Here is a 27,403-nt window from a genome sequence, read left to right on the forward strand (position 1 = left end):
TAGTTAGATGCATGTGCGTTGCTATGGAATCCAGAAAAATAACAACACACTCTAATATGTGTCATAGAAACACATACTACACTCTTCTATGGTAAATGGACTGTGACTGTTTGCCACAACAATCGTTTCCCACAACAATGCTTCAGAAAAAAGGACAGGTACTCCCTGAGATAAAATTAAAACCACAACAAGAATTATGTAGTGGAAGATGTACATCTTTATGTGGTTCCTCTCGTCATTAAGCCCCTCACCCCAGTGTAGAAAACGAAGATGCAAAAGTAAAGAAATGGCAACACATTTCAACATGATCTCATCCATCAACATTGGTGAAGGAACAACCGATCATGATGTGGATAATGAATGAAGGGTATGCAACTATGCTCAATGTCACAATGCAACCTCTTTATTTAATAACAAATACAATGGGACCTCGCTGAAAAAATGACAATGCCTGACATAGACGGAAATTTGCCTTCGCCGCTAGCCCAGCTTAATTTCCCTTTACGATTAGCTTGGCTTCCATACCGTATACCTTACTTGTTCATCGACCGCCTCCTAGCGCTTGACACCCTTCTATGCAATGCTCCATTTCAGCTAAGTGGGTTCCCATTGTTCCCCATCACACGCAGTGCTATGGCCCGCCCACCATCTTCTCACACTCCTACACCCCTGTGATTAGGATCTGATTGAACTAACCTCATGCGTTGTTGTGTCCTTCTTTCTTCTCAAACTTCATCCTAAGATCAAATAAATGGAAAAGGGATTCATATACAATTAAGTGGAAGTAATAATAAAGTGGTACATTCTTTATCAAGCATAAAAGAATGGTGGTATATACGCGGCTGGACAAGGCTTAGCCTCAAGTAGTGCCTGCCATCAGCTCGACCTCTAGGTATTTATCCGCCTGTCTACCTCCATACCCCATTATCTTTATTCGTATTATCAACCCACTCTAGTTACTATGATGAGCCTTTATCGCTCCGATTGATGCAAGGAATTCAAATCGTGATATATATTCAAACCATAGGTATACTTGTATATAATTTATGACCCAAAAGTGGTATAGAAACCACCGAAGGAAAAAAACAGATGATAGCAAGGAATTATTATACATGTTGTCTATAGTCCTAGATATGAAATTAGCAACAGCTACATTGTCTAGTATTAGCAGAGACTACAAGCTAGCATTTCCAAATTGCATGGTTTAGGATTAGCATTTCCCACTTATCTACTCGTCGAGTACTACGGCGCACCAGAGTATAGTTTAAAACTACAAGCGTCATATCCCTTTACAAGTTGCAGCCTGATAGAATTCGGGTGATACATTTCATGGTCAGCGGATAGCCTTCTCACAAGCCAAAAGTTGATTCATCCTTAAATATATGAGCATGTACCAAGGCAAAAACACTTCATGGAACTTGCTTTTTTTCTCCCGAATTGCACTGGAACTTCACCAACCAGCAATGAATTTATCTAATTTTTCAAGTATAGGTCAGTTAGAACATGAGTTATACAAGAATAAAATTGAATAGCGGGAAATAAAGGGAGAACCACGATACTGCAAATTGACAAGTAAAATACATGACCTATTTATGAGTTAACCATAGATGCGAGTGAAGCATTCAGTTAACCATAAGTAAAGGCTTACCAGGTTCTTTGGATTGTGATTTTCCATGGGCCGGGGCCGGTATCAATACTTCCACAAGGAATACCATCATTTTTCTGTTCCTACATGCAAGCTTTCCGATCAGCAGTAATATCCTTATACCAGTCCCAAAGAAACAGTAATCTGTACATTAGATCTTTCACTTTTTAAAGAGAGGAAATATAATTTAGTTGTTTGGTCCAAAATAAATATTCTTCGTATATGATGAACATCCTATAAATATTCGCTTAATGAAGACTGGATTGTACTCCTTTATGTTTGCAGCTTCAGCGACACCTAAGTAACTCAGCAGATTACTCACTTCCAGCTTTAAATAAACCCAGGTCTCCGGATGCAACCTGTTAATCATACATCATACATTTATTTTTTCTGAAATTGTAGATGCAGTAGAGAAAATTAGTTGCATGGATGAAACAACTAAGGGCTTAACTGTGACTAAACAACATGAAAACAACAAATATTTGCCAGTGCCTCATCCCACAACACGTATCTGATCTTCCCTTGAACTATACTACTCCGTAATTTCAACATTTATTTTTGACAAAAAAATCGAGAATGTAAAATAAGTTGCAACACGAAGAACCCAAAACTTGATAGAGTATAGCCACCTCACGTGGATAGAAAAGAGGTGCTGCCATGCTGTGAAACAAAATCTTTCCATCCCCTTGCAATACCACAAGGTGCATTTAAAACTGTAGCCATTCTTATTATCTACTCTGTGACGAACGAAACAATTGTTCCCTGCGTACTTGGATGTCAACTGATCGGGTATCCCGAGCCCTATAAAAAAAGTACCATCAGCTAATCTTGACCTTCAGCATCCTACGCAGCTTGACATCTACTTTTAAATGTTTATATCCAACTGATTGGACCTGGAACAAAATACATCTTCACACTCTTAGCAATTACACAAACTCCATTTACATCAACTGAATTTTTTCTTTTCGACAGCCAGTACCACCAGATACAGCTAGGGTATCCCATAACAACAAGGAATGCGATTGACATGTAATGAGAGGGTGGTTACCTTGATGTTCAAGTGGATGTCAAATTTCATCAGTCCGTAGGGTGTAGATCTCCTCCCATACCATCTTAAGCGGCGTGAACCGGTGCCTCGACACCGGTACCATCCACCATCTCGCTCGACATCAGCAGCTTGATGGCGCCCTTCGCTTGCACGAGCCCCGGTGGCTGTCGGATCTCAGATGTGTCATGTTTAACTCGTAGCATGGTAGAAGCGGTGGCAAGAAGCTGAAGGAGTGGTAACGCGGGAGAAGGTAGCTGAGAAAGGCGAGGTGTGTGATGGGATGGGGGCACCCGCCTGCCATGGGAGGAGCGGATCGAGCATAGCTGGTTCAGATGGTAGGAGATTGCGTGGGGAAGGAAATCGGATCTGGCTGAAGAAATTATGCGAGGACAGGACCCAACAAGCATGCATCGTGAGCTCTCGTCAGAATTAACAAGGATCATAGGTACATTCAGCTGCCTATTTCTAATCACTGTCGAGACGGAGCAAATTTGATGTTGGAGCAATTATCTTTTGCTGTCGATACTAAGAAATTTATTCAAGAATAAGCTTGGTAGCCTTGCATTGATACCTAATTTCTTCCATGGAAAAGGCATGTCGGGATACCTATGCAGTACATGTGCATCAGCTCACATGATGCCAATTTTATTTGAAGCATGGTTCACATGCCTGCTCCCTATGTGCATAATTAGATGGAGATAAAATGGCACCAACTTCAGAAAGAAAAAAAAAACGCTGAGAGATTAGACAACCCTCTAGGAGGATAAAAGGAACTAACAGATTGTTGAATCACCTGTCTGTAGGGAAAATAACGTCACAAAAGTATCAACAATACCGTTCAAATCAGCATGTTCTGCTCCTGCAAGAACACAAAACAAAATCAGAAGAAGACAGAGCATTCATAGATAATAAAATGCGACAGAACGGAAAACAGTAGGAAAGAAAGAAAGAGAATAAATCACTGCGATACCATCAAGCATATCTGCAACATGCCACTTCCAACTAAATGTAACATCTCCAATCGTCCACTTCAGACAAAGCAAGAATACGCCAAGATGCAGCTATTGTGGTGGATTTTTGGTGGTGAGAAGCAGCGGCAAATGGCATGTGCTTGACGAAAGGGTAGTGAGATTGTGGCCGTTGTTCTCTTCTTTCTCTGGTGATCTTCTGGGCGTCCCTTGCGTCTCGATTCGGCTGCAAGTTTATCATCTTCTTCTTGATCCAGCCACCACCGTTTTCTTCCGGATCATGGTCTACCGATGCCATCCGCCCTTGCTTGTTGGTCGACAAATGCTTCTCCGCTGCCAGCAACTTCTTGTTCTGCCCTGAGGTCGCTGCCGCTTGACCCTTCCTGCTCCAGCCCGAGGTCGTTGTCGTCGGCCCGCGTGCCCCGAGGATTGAAGAAAGAACAACATGGGGCAATGGAAGAAGGCAGAGCTCGTCGCGGTCGTCAGCCCCTCCCTCCTGCCACCTCCTACCCCTGATCTCGTCCGTTCCTTTCTCCTTCCCCTTTCCCTTCTGGAGCCTGATCCGCCAAAACATCAAGAGAGAGAATTAAGAGCAGGAAGGGACGGGTCGGGTGATGGGAATGATCAAGTGAGGTCGGCAGCCTGCACAACCTAGAGGAGTGGCTCTGCCCAACCTAGGATTGACGACCTGATGCCAAGGATGTAGGTGTTTCGCTTGGGGAAAAGAGGAGCCGGGATTGGCTGAGCAACCGAGAGGGTCAAGCCTGGGGGAGAAGGAGAGGAGGCGGTGGGGTCAGATCGTGGGAGTAGAATTGGGCGAACCGTGATTGATACGTGATTGATGAATCAGTAGCCTTAACAAAGGAAAGAAACGGTGACTTACCATGAGAGTAGATTGGCACGAACTGAGAACTGGATCGGACGGATGAGTTTATAAAATTGGATGGACAGGATGCTCCGAATTTCCTTCATCAAACGCGTTGTACGACCTACGACCAACTCTAATATAATAGCAAAGATATGGTTTTCCTTTTGATTTAATTTTTTTTAAACATCTTTTGAAAAGGAAAATTCTTGTTGTCAGCCCACCGATCTAGCGCGAAAGATCGGTCGTCCCGACCAGTGCCCTGTCCAGCGTGGTGTGTCCAGACATTGTTCCTACTTTTCTACATGGGCGGACCCTACCACATACTGCATCCATGTAGCCTCTTGTAGCTAGTACTGGATGTGTTGTCTGTACGCCCGCATGCGATCTTTTTTTTAAATACCACTCCGTTCAACGACTGGATCACCGACGGGGAGGGGCTGTCCATAGCTATTTTATTTTTGAACACGGATATTGGTATTTTTGTAGATCGAGCACAAGTTTACATTTCGTAAGTGTTTTAAATCTATCATACGTCTTTTAAATTTGTAATTAAGTCGCATGAATTTTGTTGGGAAGTCAAATGCGAGATGTTGTAAGGTTAGCATTTGCTACAAATTTGTGTTTCTCTCAGATTTTTTGACCTTGCATACTTGTTTCTAAACTGTAATCAACTCAGTAAGCCTTTTGTTATGAAACCACACAACATATGATGTAAGTTGGGCGATTGTTACAAGTTTGCGTGTTTTCTCAGATTTTTGATGAAGTTTACGTGATTTTCAAAATGTTGGAAACACTATTTTTTGTTATAACCGTCATTGATTTTTGTTAAAATAGATGGTGATTTTTTTGTAAATTAATCTCGAGATATTTTTTTATTTCTATCCCTTACTTGTTATTGGTGTAAATAGAAGGATTTTTTTGTTGTAAGTGGCTTTGATATTTTGCGATTTTTTTTGATGATTTTTGTTGTAAATCTATCTATTGTTCTCGCCCACACTTGTTATTGCTACAAACACATGTTCTTTTTGGTGTAATAGTCTATGATTTTTATAAAAAAATGTTGATGATTTTTGTTGTAAATCAATCTACACCAAAAGAACACTGCTTAACCATTTTTTGTAGCATTACTTTTAAAAATATTATTGCCTTGAAATTGTTGTAATAATACATATTTTTTGAACCATACTAGTGAGATACTTGTAATAGTTTTTTCCTATTTTTAGATCCCCGAGTAACTCTACCCGTAAGATATCGTGTAGTGACAATAGAAATGGAGTCAGGCTAGCTAGCCGCAACAGCTAGCACGCAAGGATAGGCACTAGGTAGGAGAATCGATCCGGCTTCAAGCACATGCATGAAGGGAGCAGCCCTACAGCAGGAGGGTGGGCTCCCCACATGTGACCAGCAAAATCATGCGAGCGTATGAAAGACAACGATGGGTCCATGCGTGTAGGATGAAAGTGTTGTTTCCTAGTTCGAACGGTGAGCACATCGGTCGGCGCGTGCGACCGATTTTCCCTTCCAGATCAGTCGGCCGACGGCTAGCACGGCCACTTTTGAAAACGAAACAAAACAAACAAAGTTTTATTTTAAAAACATTTAAAATAATTTTATTTGTTAGATAGGTTTGGTGTTAGTGTTTTGTTAAAAGATAGATAACAAGAGATTTTATACAGAACCCATATGAGAGGGAAAAACAAAATAGATAGGGTTTATAAAATAATTTTATTTCGTAAAAACATGGATGATATGATGCATGATGCCATGACGATGCACAAAAGAAAAAATAACAAATAAAATATAATAGGGGTATTTTCCTGGGCGGTTACAATAAATTAATTTACATGTTTGGATTAGTGTGTGAAACTAATTATGTGTTGGAACATTATAATATTGTTTGAATTATGGTTTAAAACTATATAAAATATTGTAACATGATCAAAAATCAGAAAAAATGGGGTCGATTGTATTTGCTTCACCGGGGTGGGACACCATTTCATATATCAAGGAAGGTATAGCCAGCGCCCCCAATAGTGTTGTGGCAGTGCACCCACTAATACCTATTTAGGGATTGCCAGTGAAGATGCGCATAGTTCCACCTTCACGCGCCAGAGATATATTGACCATCTTAAATACCCAATACCCGCCTCGCCCACTTAGTGGATGCACCTGATGTTAGTGGTTTGGCCTAGGAGTAGTGTTCCTGGAGGACCGACCTCTCCACGCCTAAACTAATTGGCATTGGCTAGGATTGGCCCAACACGTCCACTTGTGAACTATATGAAAGTGGGGCATCGTCCGAGCCCTAGGGAGGAGGATCCCGATCTAGGGGGCCCTCGCCTAGGTAGTATATTTATATAAGTTGAAATTCGGATTTTTAGACTTCTTAAAAAATATAAAAGACCTATGTGTAGCCCTTCTTGTTCACCACGCGCGGGAGAACACAACAAGCAATCGCGAATCAATCATCCGCCCGTTGCCTCTGTATATAGCCAAAAATTATCGTTGGGGTCAGTCTTCGCTCTAGGTGACTCATCTCCTCCTAGCCCTGCTCCCAAAATTTTGCCACCGTTTCTTTTCGGGGAAGCTGCCACAGGGCCCTGTTAGCCATTAACCCACTTCAATTCAAAAGGCATGGTTCTTCACATTCCCCATCAAAAAGTGGCATGGTCTTTGTTGGATATGAGAGGCCCAACATAAAGGACGAAATTAAATCACTTATACATTTGCTATTTCATCCTAGAGAGGCAGAATGCAGATATTATACTGATAAATAATATCTGAATTTCGACTTATATATTTCGCTTGACAGAGAAAAATAAATATTGCGTGCTGTGTGCTATATTATGTACTGAATATTTTCAAATAGTGTGTTTTGGACCCTTGTTGTCATTTTGCACTTGGGTGGACCGGCTGTGTTAGTCTTGGGTCGTACGTATTTCTCTACTTCGCCTCCTTGTTTGATTATTTTTTTCCGCCTGTTTCTCATGAAACGTGCGTACTACGTACTAAGAAAACGTCACTGTGAATAGCGGATGGCTGCATTACTAGCTACTAGTAGCTCCTGAAGCCCAATCATCCGATCTACTCTCTATCGTCCCACCAGTAGCCGCCGCCTCTTGAGAAAAGCCCTACCCGTCCTGACTCAGCCTCCTCCATAGATCGGTTCTCCCTCCTCCGGCCGGCTTCGCCAGTGTCGGGAGGAGTGGGGAACCCGATCTATGAGTGGAATTTTCAATAAAAGTAGTCTTTTCAGTAGTCTATGATAGATTTTTGGTCGTCGTTTTCTTGTTGGTTTCCCCGCAATGGAGATGGCATCATCTGCAATAAGTGATCTTCGGTCTTTCGTTCGACGACGAGATCTCCTTCCCGACGTCAATGGTGGTGCTGAAAGATTACAATTATCTAGGTATGGGTGTTCAGATCTTACTTCGCCAGATCGATCTTGGATCTTTTCTCATGGTTGCCGCGAGGAGGATTATCCTCGCAGTTCTTGTCCCGGTTGCTACATCCTCGACAATAGTGATTCGTATTCTCGGCTCTCCATCAACGTCGACAAGGCAGATCGGTTTTTATTCCCTGACATACTGGTGTTGGTACTCTTGCCGATGTTGATTGACTACTTTAATGGTTGCGCGCGTGCACGCAGCCTTGGCATTGCGGCTCAAATTAAAATTATGGGAGAACCTTCGTTGGTATTTACAGGTCTATGGTTTATTATCTATCTTTGGCTGCCTTCAGAAAAGTACAAGATTATGTCTTGGAAGAAGAAAGAGTTTGAAGACCTCGAAGATTTGCTAGTATCTTTTAGACTTTATTTTATAATCGTTGGAGACAGCTCGTGTATCTCTACCATGTACTATTTGTTATTATGAATATATGTGGTATTGATTGTCAAAAAAAAAAAAAGCTACTAGTAGCTCCTCCTATTTCAAAAAAAAAAAAAAAAAAAACTACTAGTAGCTCCTCCCATAGTTAGGCTCCATATTAGGCAGTCACGTACTGATCTCACCTTTCATAATCACTGCAACCCCAACAGACAAGGTAGAAAGAGATACTAACCAGCACATACCCGAACATCGAAAAACATAATAAATAAATTATGACAAAAGATACTCGTAGATAGCGATTACATGATTACTTTCTCACTTGATTGCTGCACTAACTACGCATTTGCACTATAGTAGAATCATGCATGGAGCCCTTTATTAGAAGCCTACTAAAAACATAGAAATGAAGTGAACTTGACTGATGTGGAATAATGAAGTGAAGAGACTAAAAACGAGTGTTTGGACTCCGGTTTTAGCTTGTCCAAGAAAGGATATTTAAGGATATCCACCAGTACCAGATCCAGATCCGGTGCCTGAGCCGCCGCCTGTCCCGCCGTTGTCGCTGCTACCTGCGCCGCCACCGCCACCTCCACCGATTCCAGTGGCATAGCCTGAACCATCAGTGCCAGAGCTACCTGTCTGTCCAGCTCCGACGCCAGAACCAGACCCAACTCCAACGCTTGGACCTTGAGCGACACCTTCAACGATGCCACCACCGTTGCCGCTACCCTCTCCACTAGCATTGCCTGAAGTCTCGTCGCTGCCGGCCTGTCCAGCTCCTTTGCCGTTACCACCTCCATTTCCATTAGTGCCGCCGCCGCCACCATTACCACTACCGCCAGCATCGGAGTAGCTGACACCACCAGCAGCAGGAGCCGGCGCTTTTGCTACGCCACTCTCACCGTATCCTTTTCCGCTGCCCTCTCCAGATCCTTTTCCGCTAGACCCATCAGCACCGGCACCTTGGCCACCACCCGCACCATCACCTTTAGCACTGGCATACCCATCGCCGCTAGGGGCTGATGCCGTGCCACTCGCACCGGTGCCGGTGCCAGAGCCATACCCGTTGCCGGATCCGGCTCCACCCTGTGAGCCACCACCAGCACCTCCTCCTCCTCCTCCACCAGCTCCCTTGGCATAGTTATACTTGTTACTCCAATCCCCACCGTTCTCCCCATATCCTGTGGCACCACCTTGTCCGGACCCTTCGCCCCATCCAGTCGCACCGGCTACACCACCACCGCCTCCGCCACCCCCGCCTCCTCCTGAGGCGGAGGACGAGCTAGCGAGCATACGTGAAGCATTGGTGAAGCCAATGCTCACGAGGACCACAAAGCCAAGAGCTGCAAGCTTAGTGCTAGCGGCCATGGTGAGTGGGCTCGGTGGAGTGTGAGATGAGTTGGATGCTTAGCAGGGAGGGTTTCGTGGGTATATATAGTGGTCGGAGCTAGGTCTTGCATGCTGCGATATCTTGCACGCCGCGCGCGCGCGCTTGGCCATTGGGCTGTGGATTGAGTGGGGGATTCGATGGGAAGCTCTGTAATCACGGGTGTAGCATTGACTTGCACAGTTGCACTCTGGCATCGATCTAGCAGCTAGAAAGCATTAATTTCTTGAGTTAAGAAAATCTCTCCATATCTTAATTCAGTCGGTAGTTAATTGATTGGAAGCGGTCAACTGCTTGTTTCTCTCAAAGCCTAGCTAATTAGCTAGAGATTCCATCTCCTGACACAGATATACATTTTTTGGGCAGTAACCTGACATAGGCTGATTAATTGTAAGTTCTCCTTCTAGTACTCGATACCGTGACCTAATGATCGATAGCACACAGGCGCATGCATGCACATGAAGCCCTGGATACCATAGATCGATCTGGGCGGTTTAGATCGCGAGATTTCGGATCGTTTGACATTGCACTGTGTGATGCCGCTGCTGTTATCAATGAGGAACATGGGAAGGGAAAGAGAAGAACATGATAAATTGATAATACAGTAAGTACGCATTGTACGTCGTGCTCTCTGAACAAGTATATACTCTCTAATCTTAAGGTGCATTCCCTACATTTACAGTACTTGTAGTATAGTTCTACAAGGAGATGCCGATCGATGAGCTGTGCTTCTTCTGTGCAGTTTGACGCGTTCTAGATCTATCTCTGCTCGATCGGCGAGTTGAGCTATAACTATACTATTACAGCATCAAATCTGTCATAAACGACGAAGCAGAGTGTTGACCTGGGATTAATTGCATGCAGTCAGCTAGCTGCGGCGATCTAGGTTTTAGCGCGACGCTGAGTTCCGGAAATTTGACCACGCAAGCAGAAACGACGCACTGTATAGTTGGCTAATTTAGCTTACGCCATCTTGGGATAGTTATGACCACGCAAACATCGAGGTCCGTCTATCGATCGGGGAAAACTGCAGTACGTTTCGCTAGCTCGGACTTCGTCTTCGATTCTCTAGCTGGATGCATACGAGGCCCCAAAAAGAATGACATAAACAAGACGTGAGGTGACAGAACCTAGCTATAGCTAGCTAAGCCATATCTTAATCCAATCTCTAGTGGTTTGAACATTAAACTTTTTATGGTTCATTGCTTAAGTAGATCTCTCAATACATTATATTAAAATTTGATTTTTAGGAAAAAGAGATTTCATTGCAAGGTACTATTAAAATTGTAGTTACGATCAGATTGCACAAGAAAGGAAGTAGCTTCAGCCTTCAGGGGGTCGCTGTTCATCTAGCAACCATCAATCCGGGCTAGCCTAGCTAATTCATGGGCAATCAGAGTGCCATCTCTTTTCACGAAGTAGGATAGGGTTGTAGCCAAAACAGTGACTAGTGACTACAATGTAGACCACATGGAGCTTCAATCTGTTCATTGCTTGTCGATTCTGGAGGGTCGAGATGACAGTGTGGTGCAGTCACTTTCCATTGACGATAGGTCGATGTATCAACCTGGAAGCCACCTGCAAGCCGTCCAAAATTGCATAAGCTTCAACCTCTGAAATTTCTTTATCTGCGTAGCAAAACCAGTACGTAGAAGCCTGACATGTTTGTGTAATGAAGGAAGCATCATTTTTTGTAATCTTAATGTAGTCTCCAACCAGAGAGGTTCCAGTGTCTTTTCCTTCAAATCAGTCCTCTAAGATGATACTACTGATTTTTGGTCTGTTCTGAAAGATTGCTGCACTAGCCAATTAAACCAAAAGTCCGAATTGATGGAAAAGACTAGGCAGTGTATTTATATTCAACACTCCTCCTCGCGTCTAGGCTATTTTAGTCCTTATCGTGGGTTCGGTGTGTGAGCAGGGTCTTGAACTTGAGACCTCTTGGCTCTGATACCATGAAAGATTGCTGCACTATCCAATTGAACCAAAAGTTCGAACTGATAGAAAGAGACTAGGCAGTGTATTTATATTCAACATGTTCTAGTGTTGTAGGTCACTTGTGCTGAATGGCGGTCCTCTGTCCTTTTCATCAGCTTTTTCAGGGATTTCTGCAATTAGAATCTAGGTCTGGTTCTTGAGGAAAATGATAGATTTTTGTACTTCTGATTTCCCTTTCCATTTCCTATAAATAAGATCATATTGAACCACGGGCGGACGCAACCCACCCCTATTACCCGGTGCTTTCCGGAGCTTTGTCGCCTCTCGCTTCTTGCTCGAGAACTGGTCTAGCTAGGAAATCCATTATTGAATGGGGCCAAATCTTTTTGGCATATGGTGGGCTTGGAAGCATTGGGCCTGGCGACTGGGCCGTAACTCACACACACGGCCAGGGTGCCTCTCGCTTCTTGCGCGAGAACAGAGCCAGCCCTTTTCAGGACCCCGATGGATCGGCGATGATAACTCGAGAGGGGGGAGAAGAGGAGCGCTCGAGACTAAGATGTGATGCCACACGTGCAGCTTTGTAAAACGACATGAGGAAATGACTAGGGTTTCTATTGCTTGATCCTCCCAGCCAACCACTCATCCTTTATCGAGCTCAAGCAAGATTACAGGTTTGTGGTATAGTCCGACAAAGATACCAAGTTTAAAGACAAAAGGCTGAAGCAATAAATGAACTAGGAGAAGGACAACGTCATTGCATCTCAGCCATTGAATTTTGCCGTCGATGATAAATAGTTATTGAAGGTGTTTGACTGCCGTTGTGTTTAAGAGTTGGATAATAGCCTCAAGAGCCTATCTTAACACCAGAGTAGCGGAACCACTTCAATCGCGTAGAGCCCAAGTCATCTGCCATAATCCTACGAGCAACTTACTGGGAGAACATTCCTAGCTCGCCTTGACGTCATCGAATCCTTCCTTATATGTCGAATTCCTCCAAGTCTGGCCAAGTTAATAGTTAGGGATAAAGTCTTGTGTACATTTGGAATTGTACTCAAACCATCAAAGAGAAAACAAGGGGATGCAATATGGCTCTAGAAAGGGAACATGCTCTAATCTAGGGCTACAAATTGAGAGAGATAGTTTCTCTCGTGGATCTATACATCTCTATAACTTTGTTGAAAAACCTTTTCTAAAATAAATTTAGTTTAAAATCCACTAGGATGGGGTAACCCTGTTTTACTTTCTCCAGTCATTTCCATGTGACCCCAAATTCCATCCACTTACATATGTACCCTTCCGGTACTCCGGAAACAACTTCGTCGATCTTTCACCTTTTTTCTACTTAAAAATCTTTTCAAAACAAAACTCATTAGCCTAAGCAATTTCCATTCTAACCGTCCATGAACACGGGTGCGGCTATTCAGATAGATTTACACTATGTAGAGGTTGTACACTTTCCCCACAAGATCTGATACATCCGCGAGGATCATCCTCAGATCGTCCTAAAAGGATAATCATACAAAGTCTTTCGCTTATCTCCCCTGGCATGGGTCTTTCCCTAGGCTTAACCTTCCTGGCATCCCGGTAGCACACATCCAATACCAAGCGTGTCTATTGCGCCATGGCAGAAGACCCTTAGTAATTACTCAGCTATAGGCAACTACAATGTATTGCCTCCTTCAGAGTGCAACCCAGTGTCAAGAGCCATAACGACCCTCCTAGAAAGTTGTGAGGTGTCCCACACCAGCTTCCATAAACTAGGGACTAAGCCTTGTCCCATTTGAGGGTAATGTAGTTGCACAGGTAAATTGGTATGGTGAATACTTAGGCTCCAATGTCCATTTTCTTTCAAAAAAAATTCCATCATCGAACTTTCCTCGTGCCAATCTTTTAGAAAGAAAAACTTCTTTTTCTGAAATCTTACACTTGGGCAAGTCCAATCCTTCCCAAGGTTTTCAAAATATTTGAAATAAGCATTTCCGAGGGTTCCCAACCTATGGTTTAATTTTTGCTAAACAAGGCTACAATAAGAGCATGATGTTAGCCATCATACCACTAGGAAGGGGTGGTAATCGGGTGTCAATAGTTGTACTCATCCGGATGGATGTTGCTAATCAACTTGGGAATTCCAAGTTAGTGCTAGCTAATACTATTAGATAATAAAACCGTAAAGCAATGCACTTTGCAAAAAGTAACTAAAGAAATGCATAAAAAAGATTAGGACAAAGGCATTAGATCAAAAGATGGCTTGCCTCGAGTGACCAATTTCCCCTTGTCTTCTTCAAATCCTTTTAAACATTTCTCTTCTTCGAAACCGACAATGCTTGAATCTATCATGGCAAAACAAAAAGACACACATGCAATAAAATTACTACAAAACCTTTACCACAACATGACAATCAAACATCAATGTGCAAGTTTTCAGAAGGTTGGATTTGGAATAATTTTTTTCTTTACAGAAAGTGGTTTCCTATAACTAAAATTTAAGTTATAGATTTTGGATTAACACCGTACCTATGCATAGATCCCAAACAATTAGCCAAACTAATTGTTTTCTCAAATAGCATGTAAAAGTGCTTATCATGGATAGGTATTGTCAAATTAAAACTAACAAACTTTGTTTCACAGAAAAAGGAATTTCCTAGGATTTAATATCAAATTTTCGAAATTAAACTACACATAGAACAAGATTTATTAACCAATAAATCAAAACAAATCAGAAAAATACAAGAGCGGTGTCATATGAATGGTGTTAAAATTTAGAAACTACTGTAGTTGGTTTCATTCCATTTCATTTCACATATTTTGATTTATTTAAATTTTAAATTCACATATGGTTTAAAACGGTAGAAGGATTTCCCAAAAAACAAAACTATCCAGGACTAAGCGGGCTGAGCAGTAAAGAAACTAGGCCGGCCCATCTTTGTGTCTGCAATGCTAAACGCAATGAGTAAACGCGGATAATGGGGTCCATCTGCCAGTCTCTAATAAGCTAAAACATTTTCTGGCCTTGGATTTTAATTGGATTAGACGGTTGTGACTTTCACTATAGGAAACACATAAGGCGCCGATGGCCATCCTCTGTGCCAACGGCTAAATGTCAGGGTTGTCGGTACATACCCTTTTCCAGTCAGACCAGCAGGCAATCGTCGGTAAAGGAAAACCAGCGGCAGAGGACTTCCATTGGCACAGTTTTGGCCGTCGGCATAGCCTCTCCCTCGCAGCTCCTTTTGTTCCATTTCAGGCATGTGCCCACAACAAATTTTCCATTTTGCCACATTAATCTTAGAAAAATCATAACTAAATCATTATGAGTCATAAAATTACATATAATATATCAAAATTTGCAGAAAAATAAGATCTATCTTGGAAAAATATCAAATTTGGAGTATTGCAAATATCTCAGGAAAAATCTCAGAAATGAGTTATCATGTTTGATGTTTGATGGCTTTCAGGCTGAACGACCAATGTTATTACTAGAATCGTGGCATGGTTTGTGATAATGTACTTATATTGTGAACACATGTGCATCTTGGGATGTCGAAGAATGTTGCAGGAGGATGCTTTCCTTTTCGTCGCACCAAAAAGCTATTTTCCATTTTCCGAGTCTCAAACACGGGGTATTTTGTGAAGCAATAACCAAATAAAAGTTTCGGTACCATACTATTTTCCAAAAATAATAGACCACCTTGCATGCAAAATTTCCCATCCGGTGTATCTTGAACATTTCCATCCACCCCTCATGAAAAAGATAAATTCCTGCCAAATCGGTATGAAGTTGTCAGATTTAATTATAGGTACATGATCTATTGCTCATGATTTTTTGGAAAAATTATTTTTAGGTTCAGAATATGATATGGATGTTATATTTGGATTCCTCTTATTTTCTGATCGATTTACACATATTGTTTGTCAAATTATGTATGGATTTAAAGATATTAATTATTCCATATTAAATAAAAACACAAAAAATCATTTTATTGTTGTTTGAATTTAAGATTAGCATTATTTATTAATTGTTGTTTACATATGTAATTGTTTGGAATTCAAAAAATAAAGAGGTGCGACATCAAGTCATAGGGGTTAATAGGATTGATACGGTAGTATTATAACAAGGTGTCATTTGTTTCACGGAAACTCGTCCGCAAGGAACTAAGAAATTAAGCGTGCTTGGGCTAGAGCAGGTGTGAGGATGGATGACTGACCGGGAAGTTTGACCACGAGTATATTGTGACCTAAGATTAAGTGTGCCAGAGTTTTAAAAAAATCCCCTGTGAGAGATTAATGAGTCAAACAATTAAAAAAATTGTAAATTTTAAAAAAATCCTATGTCGAAGGCCTAGGCCAATGGCCAGACTGTGCCGACGGCCAAACTGTCTGTGCCGAGAATCCAAGGTGCCAATGGGGGTGTGCCCTAGCTGTGCCGGCGGCTGCACCTTATGCGTTTCCTGTAGTGTTTTTCTTCTCCAAAGAGACTAATCAAACCCTAACCGTGACGGGAGAAGAATTCGCCGAGAGAGGGATGTGTTTAACCAAGCGCTTTGGCTCTGGCGACTCGGGTGGCGACTGGGAGCTCGCCCGCCCGGAGCGCCGCCGCCGTGGTGCTGCCCGTCGCCCTGGGGGGCGCAGGGAGCTGCGCGCAACCCCGCCCCGTAAAGGCAACCGTTTCGCGCCGCTCGCCGCCGCCGTCGCCGAGGCCGAGGGCTCGGACGTCGAGATCTGGAGTTCCGATGAAGATGTTTTGCGGCCTCCACCCCCTTCTCAGGCGAATCTGGGGAGGTTCTGCCCAGATCTTGGGGGGGCAGATGCTGGGGCCCCTTAGTGGCTTCCCGCAGATAGGGAGCGCGTCGCCGGCGCCGCTGACGTGGGCATTACCCTTCAGGTAACCGATATTGTCCTACCCTGTACAACCTAGTTGGAGGCCCATGAAGACACTTGAAGGCAAGGCGGGCCACTTGGATGGCGCACCAGAAGGTTCCTTGGCGGGCAAGACAAGGAAGGAGCCGAACAAGAAAAGTTTAGATTTAGAACTAATGTAAATCCAGTCGTACACGGTTAGACCTCTTGAGACCTGGCCTCCTATATAAAGGCCAGGAGAAGGGCTGCCGAGGGACACGATCAATCATAGCAACCTTAGCCACCAGAAGTCCAGAGCTAGGTCGCCGCAGCACTTAGCCTCTCGACGAGAACTCAACCGAACACTTCGGCACCCCATTGTAACCCAATATTTTCATAATCAAGATCAGACAGGCATGACGTAAGGGTTTTACCTCATCGAGGGCCCGAACCTGGGTAAATCGCTCTCCCCGCTTGTGTGTGAACCGATGTCTCGTGTCAGCCTACAGGATTCCATCAACCCTAAGCCCCAATCGGAGGGCTTTGCCGAGGGGTACCCTCGACAATTGGCGCCGTCTGTGGAAAGCATGTCGGCACCAGGCAAGTCATCGGCAGTACCAGTCACATCTGTGGCGTTCTTACTCGAGTCACCAACGCCATCAGATCCAAGAGATTCGATCCGCTGCGGGTCCTTCGAGTTTGTGCCGCATCCTGAAGCGCCGCACCTGATCCCTGCAGGATCGTCTGGCGACATGGATACTACTTTCGGTGGTGTTCACTTCATCATCCACTCCGGGGGCTTCCTTCGCCTCCCTAGGACCATCGCATCCGGCCCGAAGAGCCGCAGTTTCGGAAGGTGTCACTCCAATGACAACCCTAAAAGTTCCATCCAGGAACATACAAGAGAGCAACCGAGGAAGTTTCGACGTCATGGCAGGGCGAAGGAAAAGACGAAGGGACTCGCACCGCGAGGAGGAAGAACGAACAGCAGCTCACCTTCGTCAGTTCGAACGAGGATGCCACGACACGTTATCAATCAAGGGTCGCACTCGCTCACCATATCTATCGGCTACAGAGCAGCTCGAGGCACCATGTTATCTCCACTCTTACATCGATCCGAAGGATGGGCGAGAGACATCCAGTCACCTATTAAGGAACTGTCGACATTTTCTGGAAATTCGGCAGTTCTGCGACGACCTCAGAGCCAAGGCCATGTCAAGAGTTCGCACAATGGAGAGAAGGGCAGGATCCTACAGTTATCCACCAGAACCATACGTACCGGAGCCGTACGTACCAACAAGAGGAGGCGGGCATGTCCCAACCGAGGTGTTTCCGGAATCATGCGGGCAAGTCAACATGATCCATAAAACCAGCTTTTCAAAGAGAGAAATCAAAAAAATTCTCCCGAGAAGTAAAGTATGCGGAAGTTGCCATGGTCGATACACTCGAATTCATCGACTGGTCAGATCAGAGTATCTCCTTCAGTAGGGCGGATCACCCGAAATCTGTTCCGAGGCCTGGTCACGCAGCCCTTGTTCTTGAAGCACAGATTGGAGGGTACAGTATGAGCAAAGTATTCATGGATGGAGGAAGTGGCCTGAACCTGTTATTCGCCAGCACAATGAGAGTAATGGGTTTAACAGTCGACATGCTAAGAGAGTCCGACACAGGATTCCACGACATTATACCGACTCGACCCGCTTATTCTCTTGGTAAAACATCATTGGATGTGGTCTTCGGCACGCCTAACAATTTCAGGAAGGAAAAGATCGAGTTTGAAGTAGTTGACTGGGAATCTCAGTATCACGCCATCCTCGACAGGCCCACGTTTGCCAAATTTATGGCCGTACCCCATTACGCGTACCTAAAACTGAAGATGCTAGGCAACAACGGGACGCCGATAACCGCTCATGGAAGCTTTACCCGATCAGACAACTACGACAGGGACTTCCAGAAGATTGCCTCAAAGTTTGGAGCCAAGGAAGAACTCAACGCAGTCGACGCCGTTACAGATCATACGCAGCCTCGAGCCGACAATCGAAACGTAAGATCCGACGAGTTTGACGCTGCGAAGGAAGCCAAGAAGCTGCAGGTGCACCCCTCTGACCCGAAGAAAATGGTCAATACGTCGGCAGACCTTACTGACGCATAGGAAGGCGCGCTCATCGAGTTCCTCCGTGAGCGCCGGGAGATATTTGCATGGGAACCATCCGACATGCCAGGTATCCCCAGGGAACTAGCTGAGCACGCCCTTAATGTTGACCCAACAGCCAAACCAGTACAACAGTCGATGCGCCGATTTTCCGAACCAAAGAGAAGAGCAATTGGCGAAGAAATCAGTCGACTCCGCAAGGCAGGATTCATTCGAGAGCTCAAGGAAGCTGAGTGGGTGGCTAACCCCGTCATTGTGCCCAAAAAAGACACAACCGCTCTGCGAATGTGTATCGATTACACCAGTCTTAATAAGCACTGTCCAAAAGACCACTTTCCGTTGCCTCGTATTGACCAGATAGTCGACTCCACAGCTAGATGCGATCGTCTCTCCTTCCTCGATGCATACTCCGGGTATAATCAGATCAAGCTGAAGAAAGAAGACCAGGAGCTAACTGCGTTCATCACCCCACGCGGCGTTTTCTGTTACAACGTCATGACCTTCGGGTTGAAAACGAAGGGGCAACTTACCAACGGTGCATGCAAGCTTGCCTCGGAGAGCAGATTGGGAGGAACATCGAAGTTTACATCGACGATATCGTGGTGAAGACGAAGCATGCCGCCACTCTCATCGACGATTTGCGGGAAACCTTTGACAACCTAGACAAATACAAAATCAAGTTGAATCCGAAGAAATGCTTCTTTGGAGTGCCAGGAGGACAAGTACTCGGGTACTTCATCTCAGCCAGAGGAATAGAGGCCAACCCTTTGAAGATCAAAGCTATTCTCGACATGGAGCCGCCAAAGAATCTGCACCAAGTGCAGCAATTGGCAGGACGATTGGCAGCGCTTAGCAGATTTATCGCCAAGCTGGGAGAAAAAGCTTTGCCCTTCTATAATTTGATGAAAAAGTCGAAAAAGTTCGAGTGGACGAAGGAGACGCAGGAGTCCTTCGACAATCTGAAGAAAATCTTATCGACATCCCCAGTCCTCGTAACCCCACGCGAGAAAGAAACGCTGCTTATGTACATAGCCGCGACAGCGCAAGTCTTTAGCAGCGTTCTAGTCGTCGAACGAGAAGAAGCGGGGAAAGTCCACGGTGTGCAGAGGCCTGTTTACTACCTCAGCGAAGTACTCACACCCGCAAAGCAGTGATACCCTCATCATCAGAAGCTGGCATGCGCGGTATGGAGGTCGGCTCGCAAGCTGCAACATTATTTCACGGAGCACCCGATTATTGTTGTAAGCGAGGCACCATTGAAGAACATAATGACTAACCCAGAAGCCACATGTCGAGTGTCCCAATGGGCCATCGAAATAGCGCCACACGACATAACTTACGTTAATCGAACGGCGATAAAATCCCAAATCCTCCCAGATTTCGTGGCAGATTGGATCCAGTCACAGACGGCAGCAGCACCCGACATGTCGGGGTCATGGACAATGTATTTCGATGGGTCAAAACGGAGCACGGGCGTAGGAGAAGGGGTGATACTGATATCGCCACAGGGAGATAAGATGAAGTACATACTACGTATGAATTTCTCCCTGCCAACAAACAATGAAGCAGAATATGAAGCGCTGCTGCACGGAATGAAGATGGCAAAGGCATGTGGGGCAACTCGCCTGGAAATTTATGGAAACTCAAACCTTGTGGTACAGCAGTCGATGAACCTATGTGACGCGGTCAGCGACAACATGATCGCCTACCGTCAGTTGTATCAAAATATGGAGGCCAAATTCGATGGGTGCGAGCTCAAACATATCGGCAGAGCCAGCAACGAGGAAGCCGACACTCTGGCGAATATTGGGTCCATGTGCTCCCCCATTCCAGACGGAGTGTTCTACGAAGTCATCACTCAACGATCGATAAAAGAGAAAGCACCGGCGCCCCTAAAACCGTCGGCTGATGAATCGGAAGCAAGCCAGCAACAAACTGCCGAAGAATCTCCACCTCCATCATTGGAACAAGTCCTCCTCCTCGAGCCATTATGGACCAAACCATTCCTAGCGTACCTGACGAAGCAGGAGCTGCCAGAGGATTTGGTGGAAGCAAGGCGAATCGTCAGGCGATCAAAGGCCTTCACAGTGGTAAATGGTGAACTTTACAAGCGTAGCATCTCGGGTATCTTCCAAAGGTGTATTGCCATTGACGATGGAAAAGCGCTGCTGCGCGAGATACATGAGGGAACTTGCGGACATCACGCAGGAAGCAGGGCCCTTGTAGCGAAAGCCTTTAGGGAAGGATTCTACTGGCCAACGGCGGCATCGGATGCTCGAGATCTAGTCATGAAATGTGACCCTTGCCAGCGCCTCTCACCAAAACCGCACGCCCCTGCGACAGATCTGATGACAATACATATGGCTTGGCCCTTTGCTCAATGGGGACTCGACCAAGTTGGACCACTGCCGAGGTCGTCGCCTGGAGGACACACGTACTTACTGGTCGCAGTCGACAAGTTCACCAAGTGGATCGAGGCAGTACCCGTTCGAAACCAGAAAGCCGAAACAGCAGTTCAGCTCTTCAGGGGAATAACCTGTCGATTTGGTATGCCCCACAGTATCGTCACAGACAACGGATCTAACTTTGACTCCAAAGAGTTTCGAAAATTTTGTAAAGATGGAGGAATCAAACTGAAGTTTGCATCAGTGGCCCACCCACAGACCAACGGCCAGGTGGAAAGGATCAATGGTCTAATAGGGGCTAGCCTCAAGAAACGCCTTACAGGCGCGGCTGGAGCCTGGGTCGAGGAGTTACCATCTGTAGTCTGGATTTTGCGTACTACACCTAACAGGTCGACTCAGTACACCCCGTTCTTCCTGGTTTATGGAGCCGAAGCAGTTCTACCAGCCGACATTCGGTTCGAAGATCCTCGGGTGATAGCATACACAGAATCCTCTTCCAACATCGCGCTGCAGGATGCTGTGGACCTCCTTGACGAAGCGCGAGATATTGCTTTGGCAAGAACGACGGTATATCAGCAGGCGTTGAGAAATTATCACAGCCGACGAATACGCAGTCGAAGCTTTAATGTTGGAGATATGGTACTGCGGCTGAAGCAAGAAAGACCCTTGAAACTCGAATCTACATGGGAAGGACCATACATCATCACTGAAGTGATACCAGGAGGAGCATATCGGCTCAAAAACCCAGCTTCGGGAAAAGACGTTGAGAACCCATGGAACGTTGCACAGTTGCGGCGGTTCTATACATAGGATGCAATTGTTTTTTATTATTCAACAGCCCTTAAGGTTGCCTTTGCATTATGAATAAAACTCTAATCAGGTTTTCTACCTTTTTTCTTAATTCAGGCCTCATCATCCGAACAAATCGTTCGGGGCCCCTACCATTGGCTCTTACTCCCATCGGGAGCGTTGGCCTAAAAACACGCTCGCGCAGTGACATTAATTAAATACTCTCAACGGGAGCTAAGATTAATGACACACAAAAAAGAAGAAAAATACAACCAATCCAAGCCTCGAGAAAATACGCGAGTGCTGCAGTCGATGGTTATACTATCACAAAATAAGGCTCAAACCGGTGCACCGCGTGACGAAGCCAAGCGTTTAATTCCCTCGACTAAGTCGATGGGTCTCGCTCTTACAAAACTTACATATCGACTTCGCAATAAATTTGCAAATCACAACGAAGTCGTCGGGAGAGCAGGTTGAATTGATCACTCAGCCGCCCTCGACAATAAATTATCAATCGAATTAACATGATGTGCAACGCACACGTTAAAATTATACAAAACAATCTTATGCAGGTACAAAGTTACTACATTCATGACTGGGCTCCATGGCTCCCTTGGGCCCTCAGATCTCTCTCGAGACCTGTCTCCATCCGTGAGATAATGGTATATGCGCGACCTCTAGCGATATCATAATACTGGCCTAAACTCCACTCGGTGTTTGCTACGGCTTTCAAGTCTAAAGATGGATGACATGCCAATACTGAAGCAAAGGCAAGTTCAGCACCAGCCAAGAGCTCTTTCCGCACCAGCAGTCGAATCCTCTCAGGAGACTTAAATCGGGTAAACAGAGCAGACAAAGTTTCGGGTGCCTGATCCAGAGGGAACAAAGTCTTCCAAACCATCGTGAGATGAGCGTGGAATTTACCAAAGTAGTAATGCAGCTTCTCTACCCGATGCTCAAACTTCGCCACGATAACAGCTTTCGGACGATGCAACCATAAATCGTGTTTCGGGTGAGCAACGTCAGTCATCGCCTCGACCTTTTCATGGATCTTCTTGTTCTCCTCAGATTTATCTGAAGATACGACTGTAAAGGAGCGAATATCAGTCAATGGAACATCCAAGCTACGCCAGAAATCAAAAGATGGGTTAACACTTACAGCCCAAACTTTCGGTAGCAATATGAAGACGATTGAGAGCATGTTGCTCAATAGCAATTGCTATTTCACTCTTTTTCTTCACCAACGCTGCCATCGCGTGAAGGGAGGTGATATCCTTATTCAAACGAGACACTTGGTCACGTAAACGATGAACAAGGCCAGATTCGTCGTTAGTCAAAGAATTTGGAAAAAGTTCTGTACGGGAAGAAGATGAAGGAATCTGCAGTACAACCTTCAGTTCAGAACGACGTTAACATAAAACTCCCATCGGGAGTGCTGAGTATGCATATTACATTCAAAAGATTGTTCAAACTGGCAACAGAGCCGAAATAAAACAGGGCCAAGTCAAATTGCGATTGGTCTTATTTACAATTAATGAAGCAAGTGTTCAAGGAAGCGCCGATGATGAGCCAGGGGCAGCTTCAGGAATAGGCTTGGCCCGTGCTTCATCTACCAACTTCAGGAGCGGATTGACACATGTCATTGCCGATCGTTTGAAGGGTTCAAGGTCGACTAAATGATTGACGTCATCCACAGGCAATGCCTTAGACAACTTCTCTAAGTCAGACCCCATCTCATAGCCCATCAGCAGCTGGAAAGTAAGAACGCCCCAAACAAGCGGGAACGGCGTTTCAATACCTCTACAAGCTTGGAAGAATCGACAAGGAAAGCATCTGCCATCTCGCCAAGAGTCTTGTCCTCCTTCATCTTTGGGAAGATCATCGAGTATAGCCTCGACAACGCTCCTTTAGTCTTCTGCAGAAGTCCAAGAACTTGGACATTGGACTCAGCGGCGAGCGAAAGGGCATCAGATGTAGAGTCCTCCCGAAGCTGATGAGTGCTGTCTACTGTTGGCTTCTTTTCCTGTAGACAGTGTTGGGCCTCCAAGAGCAGAGGTTTGTAGAACAGCAGCAAGTTTTCCCTTAAGTGGATCACCCAAGGTTTTATCGAACTCAGGGAAGCAACCCTGCAATCACCATACAAGAAGTCTCTTGTGTCCCCAACACACCCAATACACTTGTCAGATGTATAGGTGCACTAGTTCGGCGAAGAGATAGTGAAATACAAGTAATATGGATGTATATGAGCGTTAATAGCAATCTGAAATAAATATGGCAGCAAGTAAACATGCAGTGGGACAGTAAATAAACGGAGATTCGATGTGTGGAAATAAGGCCTAGGGATCCTACTTTCACTAGTGGACACTCTCAACATTGCAATCATAAAGGAATATAAATAAGCACTTCACTATGCTATTCTGAATTACCCTCTGGCAAGATAACGAACACTAATTCATCATGTAGGACTGCAAAGCAAACCTTAAAGATGTATTCCCAAGTACTAATAAACACCCCACACTGTCACTGTGAGCATTCATAGGAGGTACTAACACACCACAATTTCATAGAGACATCCAACTCAAATCATAACCCAGTGAACAAGTATTCTGTGAAATATAGCCTAAGAGACCCACACGGTGCACACACTGTCACCTTTACACACGTGGGACAAGGAGTCTCCGGAGATCACATAAGTAAAATCCACTTGAATAGCATAACGACATCTAGATTACAAAGCTCATCATATGGATCTCAATCATGTAAGGCAGCTCATGAGATCATTGTATTGAAGTACATGGGAGAGAGAGATTAACCACATAGCTACCGGTACAGCCCTTAGCCTCGATGGAGAACTACTCCCTCCCCATCACGGGAGACAGCAGCGGTGATGAAGATGGCGGTGGTGATGATGGAGATGCCTTCCGGGGGCACTTCCTCATCCCGGCGGCGTGCCGGAACAGAGACTCCTGTCCCCCAGATCTTGGCTTCGCGATGGCGGTGGCTCTGGAAGGTTTCTCGTACCGTGGCTTATTCGTATCGAAGATTTAGGTCAGGGAGGCTTAAATAGGCGAAGAGTCGGAGTCGGAAGGGCCACGGGGGCGCTACACACCAGGGGGGTGTCCCCCCTTTGGCCGCACCGCCACCCCGTGTGGTGGCCCTGGGCCTCTCCTCTGGCCCCTCTTCGGTGCTCTGGAAGCTTCCTTGAAATATAAGATACTGGGCGTTGATTTCGTCCAATTCCGAGAATATTTCCTTACTAGGATTTCTGAAACCAAAAACAGCAGAAAACAGGAACTGGCACTTCGGCATCTTGTCAATAGGTTAGTTCCAGAAAATGCATCAAAACGATATAAAGCGTGTATAAAACATGTAGGTATTGTCATAAAACAAGCATGGAACATAAGAAATTATTGATACGTTGGAGACGTATCAGCATCCCCAAGCTTAGTTCCTACTCGTCCTCGAGTAGGTAAACGATAACAAAGATAATTTCTGAAGTGACATGCTATCATAATCTTGATCAATACTATTGTAAGCATATGTAATGAATGCAGCGATTCGAAGCAATTGTAAAGACAATGATTAAACAACTGAATCATATAGCAAATACTTTTCATGAATAGTACTTTCAAGACAAGCATCAATAAGTCTTGCATAAGAGTTAACTCATAAAGCAATAGATTCAAAGTAAAGGCATTGAAGCAACACAAAGGAAGATTAAGTTTCAGCGGTTGCTTTCAACTTGTAACATGCATATCTCATGGATAATTGTCAACATAAAGTAAAATAATAAGTGCAATAAGCAAGCATGTAAGAATCAATGCACAGTTGACACAAGTGTTTGCTTCTAAGATAGAAGGAAGTTGGTAAACTGACTCAACATAAACGTAGAAGAAAGGCCCTTCGAAGAGGGAAGCATGGATTGCTATATTTGTGCTAGAGCTTTTATTTTGAAAACAAGAATTTTTTTTGTCAACGGTAGTAATAAAGCATATGTGTTATGTATAAGATATACTATAAGTTGCAAGCCTCATGCATAGGTAGATTACCAATAGTGCCCGCACCTTGTCCTAATTAGCTTGGATTTACATGGATTATCATCGCAATACATATGTTTTAACCAAGTATCACAAAGGGGTACCTCTATGCCGCCTGTACAAAGGTCTAAGGAGAAAGCTCGCATTGGATTTCTCGCTTTTGATTATTCTCAACTTAGACGTCCATACCGGGACAACATAGACAACAGATAATGGAATCATCTTTAATGCATAAGCATTCAACAACAGATAATATTCTCATAAGAGATTGAGGATTGTTGTCCAAAACTGAAACTTCCACCATGGTTCATGGCTTTAGTTAGCGGCCCAATGTTCTTCTCTAACAATATGCATACTCAAACCATTCAACTCATGATAAATCACCCTTACTTCAGACAAGACGAACATGCATAGCAACTCACATGATATTCAACAAAGGATAGTTGATGGCGTCCCCAGGAACATGGTTATCTCTCAACAAGCAACTTATTAGGAAATAAGATACATAAGTACATATTCAATACCACAATAGTTTTTAAGCTATTTTTCCCATGAGCTTTATATTGCAAAGAAAAAGAATGGAATTTTAAAGGTGGCACTCAAGCAATTTACTTTGGAATGGCAGAGAAATACCATGTAGTAGGTAGGTATGGTGGACACAAATGGCATAGTTTTTGGCTCAAGGATTTTGGATGCATGAGAAGTAATCCCTCTCAATACAAGGCTTAGGCTAGCAAGGTTGTTTGAAGCAAACACAAGTATGAACCGGTACATCAAAGCTTACATAAGAACATATTGCAAGCATTATAAGACTCTACACTGTCCTCCTTGTTGCTCAAACCCTTACCAGAAAATATCTAGACTTTAGAGAGACCAATCATGCAAACCAAATTTTAGCAAGCTCTATGTATTTCTTCACTAATAGGTACAAAGTATATGATGCAAGAGCTTAAACATGATCTATATGAGCACAACAATTGCCAAGTATCACATTATTCAAGACATTATACCAATCTACCACATGTAGCATTTTCTGTTTCCAACCACATAACAATTAACGAAGCAGTTTCAACCTTCGCCATGAACATTAAAAGCTAAGAACACATGTGTTCATATGAACAAGCGGAGCGTGTCTCTCTCCCACACAAGCATTTATTCAGAGAATGAAAATAACAAAATGAAAATAAAAGCACACAGACACTCCAAGTAAAGTACATAAGATGTGACAGAATAAAAATATAGTTTCAATAGAAGAAACCTGATAAGTTGTTGATGAAGAAGGGGATGCCTTGGGCATCCCCAAGCTTAGACGCTTGAGTCTTCTTGAAATATGCAGGGATGAACCACGGGGGAATCCCCAAGCTTAGACTTTTCACTCTTCTTAATCATATATCATCCTCCTCTCTTGACCCTTGAAAACTTCCTCCACACCAAACTCAAAACAAACTCATTAGAGGGTTAGTGCATAATCAAAAATTCACATGTTCAGAGGTGAAA

The 27,403-nt window shown here is 44.3% G+C and overlaps 1 protein-coding gene and 1 long non-coding RNA gene across 11 annotated transcripts; both read right to left on the reverse strand.

Annotated features, from left to right (window-relative positions):
- Positions 1–279: 279 nt before the first annotated feature.
- Positions 280–4,483, reverse strand: LOC127299100 (uncharacterized). 10 transcript variants are annotated; one of them, XR_011756753.1, is made up of 5 exons: positions 4,313–4,483; positions 3,664–4,218; positions 3,487–3,552; positions 1,649–3,299; positions 280–1,473 (listed from the first exon to the last, which is right to left on the reverse strand). It is a non-coding gene; the product is annotated as an uncharacterized lncRNA (long non-coding RNA). The 10 variants fall into 10 exon arrangements; XR_011756749.1 differs by having other exon boundaries at positions 1,649–3,406; XR_011756750.1 differs by having other exon boundaries at positions 1,649–2,004; positions 2,694–3,552.
- Positions 4,484–8,608: 4,125 nt separating this feature from the next.
- LOC127299125 (uncharacterized) lies at positions 8,609–9,850 on the reverse strand. The gene has a single exon (XM_051329040.2). The coding sequence runs from the start codon at positions 9,725–9,727 to the stop codon at positions 8,855–8,857; it is 873 nt and encodes a 290-aa protein (XP_051185000.1). The 5' UTR covers positions 9,728–9,850; the 3' UTR covers positions 8,609–8,854.
- Between the last annotated feature and the right edge of the window lie 17,553 nt (positions 9,851–27,403).

The sequence above is a fragment of the Lolium perenne genome, chromosome 1, assembly GCF_019359855.2.
Source record: "Lolium perenne isolate Kyuss_39 chromosome 1, Kyuss_2.0, whole genome shotgun sequence".
NCBI classification, from domain to species: Eukaryota; Viridiplantae; Streptophyta; class Magnoliopsida; order Poales; family Poaceae; genus Lolium; species Lolium perenne.